Source organism: Haemaphysalis longicornis, unplaced genomic scaffold (assembly GCF_048455015.1).
Source record: "Haemaphysalis longicornis isolate Haplotype H1 unplaced genomic scaffold, Haemaphysalis longicornis Haplotype H1 scaffold_2, whole genome shotgun sequence".
Taxonomy (NCBI): Eukaryota; Metazoa; Arthropoda; class Arachnida; order Ixodida; family Ixodidae; genus Haemaphysalis; species Haemaphysalis longicornis.
The window spans coordinates 204,820,366-204,835,607 of record NW_027526295.1 but is presented as its reverse complement, the minus strand read 5'-3'; the positions used below and the strand labels follow the sequence as shown (position 1 = coordinate 204,835,607).

General features: G+C 45.3%; 1 protein-coding gene across 2 annotated transcripts in view; it reads right to left on the bottom strand.

The window, feature by feature from the left end:
* Positions 1 to 15,242, bottom strand: part of LOC144169807 (ATP-dependent RNA helicase DDX42-like) — a 51,287-nt gene that overhangs the window by 17,928 nt on the left and 18,117 nt on the right. For both annotated transcript variants that reach the window (XM_077699164.1, XM_077699165.1), the window contains exons 4-12: positions 13,887 to 13,975; positions 13,597 to 13,750; positions 10,613 to 10,873; positions 7,276 to 7,383; positions 6,788 to 6,856; positions 6,562 to 6,690; positions 3,946 to 4,045; positions 2,492 to 2,539; positions 88 to 285 (exon numbers count right to left, since the gene is read on the bottom strand). In XM_077699164.1, the coding sequence (XP_077555290.1) occupies positions 88 to 285; positions 2,492 to 2,539; positions 3,946 to 4,045; positions 6,562 to 6,690; positions 6,788 to 6,856; positions 7,276 to 7,383; positions 10,613 to 10,873; positions 13,597 to 13,750; positions 13,887 to 13,975 (1,156 nt within the window). The remainder of the gene's footprint in view (positions 1 to 87; positions 286 to 2,491; positions 2,540 to 3,945; positions 4,046 to 6,561; positions 6,691 to 6,787; positions 6,857 to 7,275; positions 7,384 to 10,612; positions 10,874 to 13,596; positions 13,751 to 13,886; positions 13,976 to 15,242) is intronic.

Here is a 15,242-nt window from a genome sequence, read left to right as displayed (position 1 = left end):
CCTAGAACAAACCCACAAAAACGTCACTGCTATCTCGACCAGCAGAGCATTCGGCAGACAGAAGAGCGAGGAGAAGAGCCAGCCCACCCGAGGTGAACTCGATCAGGTGGGCGGTGAGCCAGTTCCACTTGTAGCCGGGCGGGTTGCTGGGGATGACGAGCACGTTCTGCGTCACGTCCTCGTTCGCCTCCCCCTGGTCTCCCTGCACCACCTTGATGGGGTCCGTGAGCACGTCGCGCGCCAGACGCTCCACCTTGCGCTTGAACGTGGCGCTGAACATCAGCGCTGGGGTACGGTGAGGACAGAAAAAAGAACTAAGGGCCAGCTTCCGCTTTCTTTTTAAAGGGGCCACGCAGAAAAAATACAAGTTTGTTTCATTCGAACGATTTCGTGTTTTGAAGTGCCCCCAGTGCCCGTCCGGAAGCGAACGATGATTTATTCCTTGAGAAATTAATCAATTTAAGTTAAATATTTTATTCTGCTGCCAAATCGTGTGTTTTAACAATGTCTGCAATTACATCACAAGAGCAGGTCTTCAAACTAAGCCTAGGGTGCCGGCGGGAGCCTTGCTTACCATTAGTCAACCTAGATGGTGCCACCATACCGTGGCGAGCCGTTTCCTGCCTTTGCTTTGTTTTTCACCGTACTTGTACCTGGCTTGTTTTTGTTAAGGTAGAAAATCATCGCTTCATGAAACATGGTGTTTGCTTGACAAATATGGTCATGTAAGACACCGTCGCTTACACTAACCGGCCGGTGTCATCTGAGAGAACCCTAAAGCGCCACAGTGCTGTGCAACTAAGCCAAGCATAGTGCGCACAGTACCAACAGCAGTATGCATCGGTACTTCTATGTTTACGTGTACTTTCGTAAATTCACCTGCTTACCCCACCATCCTTACTGCTATAACAAGAACGTGCCCTAAATGAAAACGCAAAATAGCTCATTCGGCAAGCTTATAAGCACTGCCTAATTATCATTTGCTTTTGATTGATTGATTGTGCGGTTTAACGCGCTGACGCAATGCAGGCGATGAGGCGCGCCGTAGTGGAGGGCCCCGGATTAATTTTGACCACCTGGGGATCTTTAACGTGCGCCAAAATCTCGCACACACAGGCATTTTTGCTTTTCGCCTCCATCAAAAAAGCGGCTGCCACGGCCGGGAATCGCACCCGCGTCCTCGTGTTATCATTTGCTTTTGCTGGCCCCAGCCAATCGCAAAGCTGGTACGTATGACATCATAAGTTCTGTTGTGGGAAATGAGCTAGTGGGTTGCATTGCCATTCCCTTTTTTCCTAATTATGTATCTTATTTGGGAAGTTTACGTTAAAAGTGGTGTCAGTATGATTCTAACGAGGCAATCTTTCGAATGAACCCAACTTGTGTTTTCTCTGCATGGCCTCTTTAAGGAATTCGTAACAATGGTACAGTCATACACAAAAAATGTCCACACATATACACACTCTGTGTGCATGTGTGCAAACAGTCACAGTAATGTAACAACGAGTGCCTGTAAAAAATTTTTCAGAGCAAACTGCCGGTTTGTTTACACTCAAACTTGAAGAAACTGGCATTTTTAGGGTCTATTTTGTTTAACACAACCTCTGTGGTTGGTGAGTCACCGGCTAAGGCGTTATGCTGCTGATCCTGTGGATATAGGTTCGATCCTAGCCATGGCAGACATTTTTTTTTATGAACGCGCAAAACAAAAACGGTCGTAAAAGCTAAGTAAATCCACCGTGCTTCAACACACTGTGACTCTTACCTGCATCCTTTCAACCTTTAGTGAGAATTCACTGAGACGCATTAAACATTTCTGAACGGTCAGTTTTTGAGAGCTGACAGTGTTCAACGTGTTCCCCAAAGTGAAATTTCCATCGCCAACATTTGATGAACACAAAGGGGATGGCACAAGGTTCACCTTACAAAGCCATGCTGGTGTTGAAAGATTACGACGGGACAAAGTGCAACACGGAGTCGGTCTATTTCTTGACTGTAGTAGGACCACAGCCAGCCCATGCGCGCAAAAAGAGAAACTCGCGTCCCCTTTTTCTGGCCAAGGTGTCCGAACAAATCGGTTGCAATTAGTGCTTCGTCTGGTCATGCCCCCTATCCTGTCATTTACTGTTGTGAGAAAATGCTGTCTCAGACCAGAACCAACTAGTCCAACAGCACATATCGCTCATTTGTTACGTCTAACAAGTTTCAACTAGAGCTAATTTTTGAGTCCGAAGTGCACTCAAGCCTCATCAGATGTATCCAAACAACAGATAAATAAAACATGTCCATAATAAACAGATTTTGAGACAGCCAAGTTTGTTTCATGCTGGCTACATTGCAGTACGTTTGTAACTACGTCTATAAATTTTACCGGTATAACCCCACAAAACAACAGTGAGGCAAACGCATTGCTCCATTGTCAATTATAGCATTCATTCTTAATATGCACAATCCCAAGGTTTATGACAGAAAAACAAAGCATGGCACTTACTCTGCCTGTCTGGCCGAACATGATCGCAGATGGACCGCACCTGAGGTTCTGCAAGGGGGTCACAAAGGCAACAGTTGTTACAAGACAGGAAAAGAATACAACCAGAGTGCACTGTCACAGGTGGCCTAACATGTAACCAGCACCTGCCACATTGCATCAAATGTCATTCTAAAACAGAGACACTGTTGCGATTACAATACACAAGGTTTTAACGGCAAGTTCAGTAGTGTCACTTGACTATGAGGTAGGGCTGTGCTGACGGCATTGAAAACGTCAACACAAAACATCTTGGCAGTTCTCATCACTTCAGAGTTTTGCTCACTTCTGAGTGGCCAATAATATTAGCCAATTAATTAATTATTTCATAAAAATAGCTGTTAATAAATCTTCTTATTTTGTAAGACAAACTGCAGCCCTAATCTTCTGTAATGTCATGGAATGGCAGCATACTTGATAAGAAGTTTTTGCAACGAGTGAAGTAGAACCCTACTGATGTCTTCTAGGGAAGTGTGGAGAGTATCGACAAAAACACATCACTGAACATATTTTCTGAGCCATAACAGGGTCAAGACTTCCCTTCACAGCTGCCATAGAAACATTAACTTAATTTAACTTAACAAAATAAATTTTGCTGAAAAGCTAAACTTGATTCCAATACAGAAACAGCTGACCAGCATTAGTTCTGGTAAATTAACATACACCTTTGAGGCAAAATAAAAAAATAAATAAAGCCGTTCCACTCAATGTGAAAGCTGTTGGAAGTGCAGAGCAGTGATTCGCCATAATGGGCTGTGGCGCCATTATCCGTTCACTCCTACCACCCAATGCAATTCAAATTTCCCGCCTTCACCTTCCTGAAACTTTGCCAGCGGGAGTTCTGTTCTCTTTGTGCTTGCTTTTCCTCCCGCACGTCCTGGCGTTGCACTGCCACTTTTGTTCGCTTACTATCGTAAAAACCAACCCAACGAACGTTCCTAACTAAATGAACGCGGGCGCTGCCAGTTAATTACGTATATTTTGCCTCACATGTACCTACAGTTTTTTTTTGCGCTAAACAACAGGGAGATGTATGACAAGCACCAGTGGTTCACAGGTTTCGGACGCTTATGACTATATAAACCGCTTGGCCTTCGAAGCCTCTGGGTTACGCCGCGACGACAGACGGTACGACAGAACGCCGTATGACTCTACTTGGGTCCAGCGAGTGAGCTGCAATGACAAGGCGAGCCTTTAAAGTGCTCTGCACTTAAAATATCAACAGTGTACTACTCAGGTATACTAGAACAGTTCACAAAGTATGGGGAAGCGAAATGAGGTGAATACAGTAAAGGCCAAAACTGTTTCTCTCCTCCCTCAGAATACTCTACTTTTCACAGAACACTCAAAAGAACGCTGTCAAACTCGTAGTCCCTGTACCTCCGAGCCGAGCACAAGAGCTGCTCGGCACAGCTTACCAAATCCCATGTCAAACATGCGGTCCGCTTCATCCAGCACAAGGAACGTGACACGCTCCAGGTTGGTGGCTTTCATCTTGATCATGTCGATCATGCGACCCTGCGTGCAAAAGGGAACACTCGGGTCAGTATACCTCGCACAAGTAGCCAAGAACGGAAGATTGCCCAGAGAGCAACAACACTTCGTGCACGCACTCTCGAAGCACAAGGGTAAGAACATCTCAAGATATGAAACTGCTACCGGCACAGGCATGCGAGCGCTGCATTTAGAGGGGCCATACAACATTATTCAACTTGAAAGAAGTAGCCTTTGGTTGTAGCTCACTCAGCTGCATCCCACCACAAAAGGCATTTTTTAACCAATTAAACACAAGAAATACAGTCAACTCACGATAATTCCAATTCGAAGGAACCCCAGGATTTTGTTCGAATTATCCGAAGTTTGAAATATCAGAAGTTCTCATATATATGACTCTGGGCAAGGTGACAGCACACATTATGATTAGGCATACATTTTAGTCACATTATTTTATTTCCAAGCGTTTTTAAACCCTAACTGCACAAAATAAACAGGAAGCAGAGGCGTAAGGTCCCCAAGCCGAATGCCGTGTGCTTCACTTTCGTAACTGGCATGCGACACACGAATGCGTGATTGTGCGTTTTTTTTGTTTGTTTTTGCGACAGTGGCCTGCATGGTTTTGACTGCTTCGACAAGCGTAGGCAGTCAATGATGTTTAGACGTTTTTTGAGGCCTGTTCGTTGTTTTAGTTTCTAATTTGCATCGTGAAAACAGTAAATAAGGCTAGAAAGTTAAGAAATGTCACTGTCTACCTTACTAGTGCTTCGTTTTAAATGTTTGTTTACTAGCAACGCCCTCTTCCTTGAAGGCTTGAGGTGCTTATTTTCCTTTTTTCGTCTGCCGTGATTATATAGGCATGCAGATTTTCAAATAGTTGCGGGCAAGCAGTAGATATTTGACAATATGGACATGCGAAAAGTACGAACTAACCGAATGATGGAGTATTAATTAAGCGGCTTTTAAAAACATTGAAAGACTAGTGGGCCAACCAAACATTTTAATTTTGTTTGAATTAACCGAAAGTACGAATTATCACAGTTCAAATTATCGCGAGTCTACTGCATTGAAAAACTTTCGTATTTCATGCTGCAGTGACGTGTTATGGGCAGGAGTGACGTAATACCAGCCAGCCCTAAAAATATCGTTATCAGTGTGTTAACTGCACAGTAGCATTCGAGTGGTGCGATCAGACAGAACTGGAGGCACCACTAAAATTTTCCCAGTCATGTTTTTTGGCGGGGGCTTAGGTTGATAGCCACCAATCGAACTTACAAGATTCTGTGGCGTCATACAGAAGTTGGCGGAATGTGGCTAGGAAGTTGCCACTGCTTCATATGTTTTTTTTTATCTTGATTACTTATTTGTAGTATGCAATAAAATCAGTCCCACTGTTATTGGGACAGCCAGCTCATTTAGAAGGGCCTCACCTGTTAACATTCCTATGGGACGTACTACTTCATGGACCCACGTACTACAAAGCCATTGTACACCAATATGAAAAGCTTCACAAATACATATCAATGTTCGCAATGACCTCGCTTGCTTATTTTAGAGGAATGCCACTTCTGTACTGAAATAAAGAAATAAAACTCGTGCTTGCTAGACCGCTAGCGCCATCTCGTGAAAACTGGATAAACCAAAATATGTTTCCTGTTTATTTTTTTTTATCTCAGTAAAGAAGTGATACATTTCTAAAATAACCAAACTAGGCCATTGGGAACATTTCTCCAAATTTGTAAAACCATTCGCATCGGCACATGATGCTTTTTACGCTAGTGGATCATGAATTAGCAAGTCCCATAGGAATGTGATCAGCTGAGTCCCCCTAAATGAACCCATCTTTTATTTTGTCTCCATGGCCCCTTCAAGGAAGTATGTGCCAACAGAGGCATACAAAGACAGACACAGCGGCAGCATTCGGGGGCCTGGAATATGAAATTTCCAACTTTGCAATGCGACACGGAGGCAGCTCTCTCCAGCCACCAGATGCTGCCAGTGTGCTTCTGCTTCAAGCACACGTAATGCTATCTAGTCATCAGAGAATACTGAGTCTCCGAGAACAAGGCAGCAGCTGCTCTACTATGGCAGAGGTGACAGGTATGACCAAGCTTCGTCAAAGCATTGCACACATCTCTGACACATTTAGAGTAGTACCTTTCACATACACCTTACTAAAAACACCACTAGCAAAAAAGAAAAAAAGTTGATAAAGCTTTCATTAAACTTGTTTTCCTTTCCAAAAGAAACAGCAAAGCTGCAGCCATCTCGGCCAGCACCAGTGCTAGCTGTATAAACAACCATTTTCAGACCCCAGGAATCAAACAAAACACGATGAAAAGCCACAAGCAAAGCAGAGAGGACAAATAGGCAGTTGCCCCGATGCCATGCACTAAAGGGAAAGGTTGCATATTCCTTATGTGGAAGGGGGAGGAGAGAACTGTCGCTTGCTTAGACTCCACTAGTAGAGCCCTGGGCAATTTGTGAAGGGGCACGCACACACACAGATGGACAAAAATCTCAACAGGAAATGCTCATACGGGTGTGGCGACGACAATCTCCACTCCTTCCTGGAGCGCCTTCGACTGCTCCCACTTGCTGCCGCCGCCGAAGCAGCAGGCCGCAGCCACATTGTACACCTTGCCAAACCGTTTGGCCTCCAGGTAGATCTGCAAGGTGTGGGGCACAGGTGGTCACAGCTGTTAACATGCTGCCAGGGTTGTCATCGGGTGCAGTCTATCAACATTGCAGGGCATTCACACCCACCTGCTGAGCTAACTCTCTCGTTGGAGCCAGAATCAGGCCGATGGGACCGTCACCAGGCGCAAGCTCCTTCTGTAACACAGAAACACAGCGCAAAGGCCACCACCATTGACACACATGCCAGTAAGTCTCTCGATTTCTGCTTCCACGATAACATTACTCAGCACAATGCATTGACTACAAGAGGACTACTATGTGCATGCACAGAGCAATTGTTACAGTGTAATTATATGGTTATCTCAAGCTTCATTAATCGCTGAGGGTCACATCCTGGTCATATAATTATAAAGAGGAGGTTAAATAAGAGGGAAAAGCCGACAAATCATTTTACAAATCGAAGTAACTTTTTACACAACCCGGTCAAAAAAGACGTGCAGGTGGTACTTTACCATAATTTTGCAGAACAAACAAACAAACAAAAAAAAAGTGACAGAAAGAGGAAAAAAGAGTAGAAGAAAGGATTGGAGTCCCAGAAGACACGTGGAACCTACCTGGTCCATGATGTGGATCAAGAGGGGCCAGATGAATGCGGCCGTCTTGCCTGAGCCAGTCTTGGCAATGCCAATCATGTCCCGGCCACTCAGCGCAACTGGCACCCCCTGCGTTCCCAAACAAGACGGACAACGTCAGGGTCTGGGGAATCACTACTGTTAGGCAAGCAAACAAACAGAGCTTGCCAGACAGATGAGGTGGCTGCCACGAGGCGTGTGCAAATACCAGTGAAAGTTCAGCTTAAACTAAATTCCAGTCTAATGGCTACCAACCGCAGCAAAAAGAAAAGTTGAGTATTGAATAGTAGAACTTTTACTTCAAGTTTAAAAAAATATTCTTGAAAAAAGAAAAAAACATGTAAACCCAAAAAATATGCCTTCATATTTAGGGCTTTTATCCTGAGCTTAGCAAAAAGTGGAGGGTTTTTAATTTATTTGCATGTGAAGAATTTGCACACATCTGTGTAAAAATTGTGTTTTTTTATTCTTAATAGTTCCAGTTCCTGTGTAGGTTGTATTCACTTGCATGGTGCACATGCCGACAACCATGTGTGTCGCCTTAGCGACGGGGATGCGCAGCCACTATCCCGGCGGCACACACACCAGGCCGTCCCACCGACATCAAAAGCATTACCTTGTGGAGAAACATGGGTGCATTCCTTTCACTCTAAACGACGCACCACAAGTGTTCCTCTCTGCGGCGGAATGTGCCCTCAGCTCTTTAGTGGTTCCGCCACGCGTATTCGATTACGGAGCCAGCGGGTATCCTGTAGCGATGTTTTCAACCCTTGCAGAGGGACTTCGTTTCAGTGGCCCATTGTCTATGCAAGTTGCCGCCCTGGATTTGGATGTCGCCCGGTTTTTGCCCAGCTGGGGTGGGCCGTCGAGTGGCAACTCCCGCTCCCCAGAACCCGTCTGTTGGCCACACTCCATTCCAGCGGACTCCGAAGTGGTTGGAACCACCGCAGATTCGCTCCTCATCACAGCAAGCTCGCTTGCCTCCACACCAACGTTCCCTTTGAGGCTTCTCATGTCCCGGACGCAGCATGATGCCAGCCAGCAGTGTTCGAGGTGGGTTGTGTGCGACGGGATCAACCCCAGTGGAACCGCTCTTCTCTACTCTTTCCTCGCCTTGCCTTTCTGATCTTTACTTTTCCCTATTTTATCCTAGCATCACTTCAAAATGTTGGTCCTATTATTCATATTTGTTGTGCCACGGCCGAGATGACGGATGCAAAGTGCTCGAGGGCAAGTAGAGTGCTACCGCATAATGTGAGTGCAATTAATAACATATCTGCAGACGCCACCGCCGAGAATCAGGCTGAAACGCCGCAGACGATACACGTTGGTGTTTTTTTATGCAAGATGCGGGCGCAAGGCGCATGCGCAGGCACACTGGCCATGGTCATGAAAGTTTTCAGTGTTGCCAAGTGAAGAAATTGTCTGCAGAACTTTTCAGTGAATACCACCTATACAGGTCCCCTATGGGCATGCCTGCCCCCTAAGGGTAGCATACTCAGCAACTTGGAAACCTCAGTTTGTTGCGGCTAGACACAGCACCATAAAGCAACAATCACTACCTAAATAAAGGACACAATAAGAACACTTTTGTATCTTCAGGCCCTACATCTTTTACTCCCCTTCTCGAAGACTGCTCTCTCTCTCTCTCTCTCTCTCTCTCTCTCTCTCTCTCTCTCTCTCTCTCTCTCTCTCTCTCTCTCTCTCTCTCTCTCTCTCTCTCTCTCTCTCTCTCTCTCTCTCTCTCTCTCTCTCTCTCTCTCTCTCTCTCGTACTCACTCACTCACTCACACTCACACTCACACTCACACTCACACACACACACACACGTGCAAACACACAAAAAGAAGAAAGAAAGAAACACGTTCAGGGAAGGTAATTATTGTCCTGCAGAACAAAGACAAGTTACCGCATCTGCACCCACACTTTTATACAGTTCCTGAGAAGCTGCCTTGTTAGCTGATATCCCTAGGTGCTGTTGTGACAGTAAAAAGGTCATGCGTGCATGACCTTCCCACCGCAGAGGTCACACAACTCTCGGACCACAACAAGTGGTGATTGATGCCGAAGCATTAAGGTAATGCACACTGCGCAGGGGCTGTCTTTTTCTCAGCAGCACGGGTCAAAACGCCACTGCTCATACGTAAATGTCTACTGTAAGGTCCAGTTGGCCACTGCAACTGGAAGGCTGATGGGTAAGCAACTGGTAAGAAAGTGTGATTGTGGGGTTTAACGCGTTGACGCAATGCAGGCGATGAGGCGCGCCGTAGTGGAGGGCTCCGGATTATTTTTGACCACCTGGGGATCTTTAACGTGCGCCAAAATCTCGCACAGACGGGCGTTTTTGCTTTTTGCCTCCACCAGAAAAGCGGCCGCCGCGGCTGGGAATCGAACCCGCGACCTCGTGCTCAGCAGCGCAACGCCTTAGCCACTGAGCCAACGCGGCGGGTACCACAAGCGTTTCCAACAACAGTGTACACTTTAAGGGGCTCACTGGTCTTAGAAAATACTTTTTTGCTTTCCAACTGATTTTGATGAAACTTCACGGGCTTATTCAGTTTTTTAGCTGATTTCAAATATCCAATTAGTTTTGATGTGAGGTAATTAGTTTCCAAGTTAATTAAAAATCTGTGGTTGTTCCCAAGAACAATAGGGAACTATTGAACTATTCAACAAAAGATTACCTGCAAAGCATGAATAGATACCAGAAGTAGTAGAGAATGAAATGTGGGAAGCAGATTATTGTTGTTTTGCAATCCTATACATGTTAACATCCATTCTAACTTACAGGTTTGAAGTTCTCCTGCTAACCAATTAAAAATAATGCTAATTAAAATGCTAACGAAGCATAAAATGCAAAATATGCTCCCCTTATGGGATAGTTAAACATTCAGCTTCACAGTGCAAAAAAAAAATGATCTTCCTAGCTGCACTTCATGCTGAGATGTACCGCTCGAGAATTTCCTATCACTGCGATACTACTCGTGATGAAGAAGTGGGGAATTACGAAAAAATTGTTAATTTTTTTTTAAAAATCTGGCCTCTATGGGTTTTATAAGTACCTGGTAGTGTTCCAAGTACAGAATTTTCGGAGGAAAAGCTGTGCAAATCAAGAGAAAAGTGATACCTAAAAAAAAAAATGCTTTTTTTGGGTAATTTTTCGGTCCCAAAGACCCATGTGCCCTTTAAAAGGTTCTGCGGCATTTTTTTTTTCACAAAAGTTGAATACCTCGTCATACATGAAACCAACGGAAGAGGCCCAGGTTGTACAAATGCACGATACTAAGAGTGTGAATAAAGACCCGCCGTCTCTCCTCACCTGCGCCTGGATGGGCGATGGCTGCGAGTACTCCGCCTTCCGAATGGCCCTGAGCAGTGGCTCGTCGAAGCCCAGGTGGCCGAAGCTGGTGACGGGCTTCAGCGGGAGCGCCCCCGTCACCTTGACCCCGAGGGTCGCGCGTAGCTCCTCCACTTCGGCATCGTTCAGCTTGGCTATGTCCTCGTGCTCCACGTAGAAGTTCTTGGTGAACTCCTTGTACTCGATGGTCGAGTGGTCGATGGGTGGCAGCGGGTCAATGTACTGGGGGGAGGGGGAGGGAGACCTGTTGCATTTGAGGCGTCACTTTTGTGCATCCAGCCGTTAAACTGCTGCAACGTCACATCCTTGTAAGGCAACTGTGGCGCATGCCTTGTAACATCCTGTCCCCAACAAAAATTTTTACAATATCGACCATTTTCAGTTGTATGCAGTGGTCTCTTTCTGAGCACTACTGTATGTCAAAACCCGCTTAGCCGTTTTTTTTTTTTTACTTCTGGCTGGCTGTAACCAAAAAAAGTTAGAATAGAGGAGAAACAAATTCTTTGGAGACAGTGCGCTAAATGGATAAATAACAACATTGCCAAACAAAAATAAGTACCTTATTTCTGTTGTTGCAAGTCGGGATTTTACCCCAGTAATATTGCCTGAAGCTAAAGGTGTTCGCCAACAATCGTGACCAGACAAAATCAGCTTATAACAGCGGCAGAACAATGTCCAGACGTAGGCGTAACGTAACCAAACACATTCATGGCAGGCTTGTACTGCAATTATTTTTGTTTTCCCCTAGCTCTCAACTAAAAGGTTGACCTACATTTACGGCCGACTTAATAACGATAAACGAGGCAAATTTTGTGCTAACACAGCAGGAAAGCACTCTATTTACAAGCTACACAATACCCCATGGGTGGGATTCTTTTACAAATTGTACAAAGAGAAAAGCGACAGGTATGGGGCAGCTAGACAGTGCTGGCAGTTTGTGAGCTAGTTCAAATTGAGTCATCATCATCATCACCATCACCAGCCTATTTAGGTCCAATATAGGATGAAGGCCTCTTCCCTTGACCTCCAACTTTTTTTTGTCCTGCCCAGCCAGAGTCCACTCTTTAGCCCCGTGTACATGGATGCGACGGGGGCGGGGTGAGCTGAGTGGCGGGTTCAGCTTACCTCGACGCGTCCGAGCTTATATGAACCCCGTCCAAAGAATCGAGGTGAGGGGAACGGCGGGGTTCACGGAAAAGGGGCTACCGTATTTTCACGATTCTAACGCGCACCCTTTTTTGCTAAAAGGTAGCTTAATATCTGTGTGCGCGTTACAATCGGGCTCAAAACCGAAATAGGCTTTAAAGCGACCAGCATTGCCATGCGCAACGGACACGAAGTACCCGCAAAATCCAACTCAATCCAATAAAAACAATCCGTCAACACCATGCGAGTGAATATGGGCGCACTGATTCCTCAATGGCATGCCGCATACCCTGGTCAGCTGTTGCACAATTTTTTGTGCTTCTGCTTAGCCCCTAACGCTTAGAATTATGAAGATCAAGGCACTTGAAATCGCAAGCAACTTCAGTGTTCCCCGCTATAACTTTATTTCCAGCAGCAGCTGGATAAGCAACCTTGTGAAGCACAATTCATTTTTGGCTTCCAGAGCTGCATGCCAAATAAAATCTCCCTCTTCCAGGTACGTGGTGTCATGTCTTTTCCATCTGCGCAGTACCGTCAGTGTCACATTTTTTTTTCGAATTTTCCTGCGCGAAGTTACCCGCACGTTACGACTGGGGGTGCGTTAGAACCGCGCAAATACGGTATTCTGCTCCCCGCGGCCCGCCGACTCAGCCCGACGAGCGAGCTAACCCACTCCCTGCCTCCGAGTTGACTGGACTCGCCGCGACGGCTCTCTGACCCACCCCGTCCGCTTATACATGGGGGTGTTGAGTCCAAAAAACCTGTTTATTTCGACTCAGAGCGCCCTCGTCGGGTCAATGTAAACGGGGCTTTTGACCTTCTGGTGGTAACCAGCGCCCTGTGTCAATGTAACCCCCGCAAACGGAGAACAAAAGTACGATAATTCCATTTCTAGATAAGCGAAGAGAAAAAAATAAAAGAAAACTTCAAACCTTAAGTTTACCAAACCATGAATACCCAGAAATACTATGGTCCGTTGTCTGCTGTATCCGATGTGACAGGAACGGCAAGGAATAAAAAGAACAATAACTGTTTTATGCACCGTACCTTGGCAAAGCATTGTTCGTTTTCATAGATTTTGGAAAGAAAGATAAAAAAAGTGCTGCGAGGCCTCCGGGTGGTCTCAGCAAGCCGTAGTAACCTTTACCCACACTCCCATAGCTCCATAAAATGTTCTGTACCCGTAGGAAGTGTGCCATGATTGCTTCCATGTGTTGTATGACCCGGCGTGGACTTAGCTTGACCAGCAGCTTCTTGCTACAGTGCCGCTTTAGTCTCACAGTGCACTGAAGGGTTCCTTGCTGTTAGAACAATGTCTTTGCCACAAGGCACTTCAGACAAAAAACCAATATCGAAACAACAAAATAAAAACATGTTTCGCAGCCTTATTCCATTTCTGAAATTTACACTGATAGAGACAGAGCATTCAATGGAAATCTGATGAGCCTCAGTGTTATGAGCAGTATCCGTACCAATGCACTCATGTACAAAAAGCTATCGAATGGTATGCTCGCAGAATTGGTTAGATCTGACCACAATTTCAGGCCACAAAGTTGCGACACCCATTTTTTTCCCTCGTATGAGTAAGAGAACTCTGTCACTGCAAGTCAGTGCCATCAAACGCTGCAACACACATTGTTCTGCATTTTAACTTTGTCTACTCTGTCTAATTAACTTTGTTTAAATATGTGCTACTGTCGCTGAGTGCCTTCTGTTGCTGCTGTACGGAGTGGCGGCGTACTTTGCTATAAATCCTTGCACAGAATAAAAGCAGTGCCTGCTCGGCAGGCCGACTGTACCTTGGACTTTGCCGGGGCAATGGGATTACCGTCCTCATCGTATTCCAGTTCGACATCGCTGTCATCCTTGTTGGCTGCAAGGTCGGGGTTCTCCTCAATGTACCTGTAGTACGACTCCTCGTCATCCTCGTTTTCGATGTCGTCACGGACACCCCTGTGCACAGAAACACCCAAAAGTGAGTCAATGGAAAATCAACGCCATTTCTAGGGGAAAAAAATACAAAGGCAGTGGTCATGCTGCAAGAATAAGTAAATAAAAATGTGTGGCAGGTGCCTCTTGTCGAGCTTACTTCAGCTCTTCTTTGAACTTCGTCTCCTTTTCTGGCACCTTGACGTTCTTTGCACGAGAAGGCTTTCCCTTGTCTTTTTCCAGCTTTTTCTGTCCACAAAAGACAAAAGAATGCAACCTGTTGTTAACGCTTGTGTGCTGTACAAAAGTACAACTGTTCTGTACACAGAAAGCCAGCTAAAAGTGAGAATGGTGGTGAGGTTTGAACGCCGGCCCTTATCTTCTGTGGTGGTCATTGGCAGAATGTAGTATATTTTAGTCTGGCTACCATGTGTACACAAGCGTCCCACTATGTATTGCCGTCGCCCACACCTGCACTGCATGCACTTCAGAGCGTGATATTCCGCCTCCCGGCTTCTCTCGTTCCTGCTCATTCATTCTTAATTCTTTTTTTGTGCATCTATTTTTGTTCTGTACTGGGTTAAGTGCTGAGATGCATGCTGCAACTCAGCTGCGGCTCACTGCTATATACAGGGTGTTGCATCAGTAGATGGAACACTTTAAATTTTTTCCCTGAGCGGACTGCTGCTTCGTTCGCACTCAAACTTCCCCCGAAGGTCACACTTTGTGGTCTATTTTGTTTGACACCGTGAACAATGACGGCACTTACCCGTTCATTCTGAAAATAAATAAAAGCAGTTTTAGCCTATGGGGAAACGGTGGCCAATTTGAACTTGGAATGACGGTGCCACCTGGCATATGCGAAACGAAACGCACGATGGCGATTCATGGTAGGAAGGAGCCAAATGAGGCAGCAGACGATCAGAAAACTTCTTTTGCGGATAGTTTATAATGGCCACAAATAGTTACATAAGAGCTCGTACAAATCATTATAAAATAATCCCGCGGTTCGTCATTGTCAATAACAGTTCATGTATGTCTGTGCCAGTTCAAGTATGTGCACTGCTTAAAACCTAAATTTTTCACGTTTTGATTCATTAGTGCTGTACACGATTTTCCGCCTGACTGACCGCTACAAAGGGCACTCAACCAAATATAACAAACAAATTTCCTTCAGCATCTAAGCCCCGGCCCGTTCAAGTAACGCAGGATCTTTCTAGGCTTATACCCCTGCTACACTAGCGTCCGAATGTCATTTGAACCAAATGTCATTTGACTCAAATGCCAAGATGTGCTGCTACCCTAGGTTTTGAAATGCCATTCGGCTCAAATGACATTCGAGCCAAATGAGCACCGAGGGAGACATTTGGGATTTCAAATGCCATTTCTAGCACTCTTGCACACAGCGCCTTTGATGGGCAAAAAAAAATATAATAGTTCCGTGCGTAAAACAAACAAAATATTTTTGTTTGTGGAACTTTGTTCACTGTTTATTTACTTAAAATATGAAATCAAT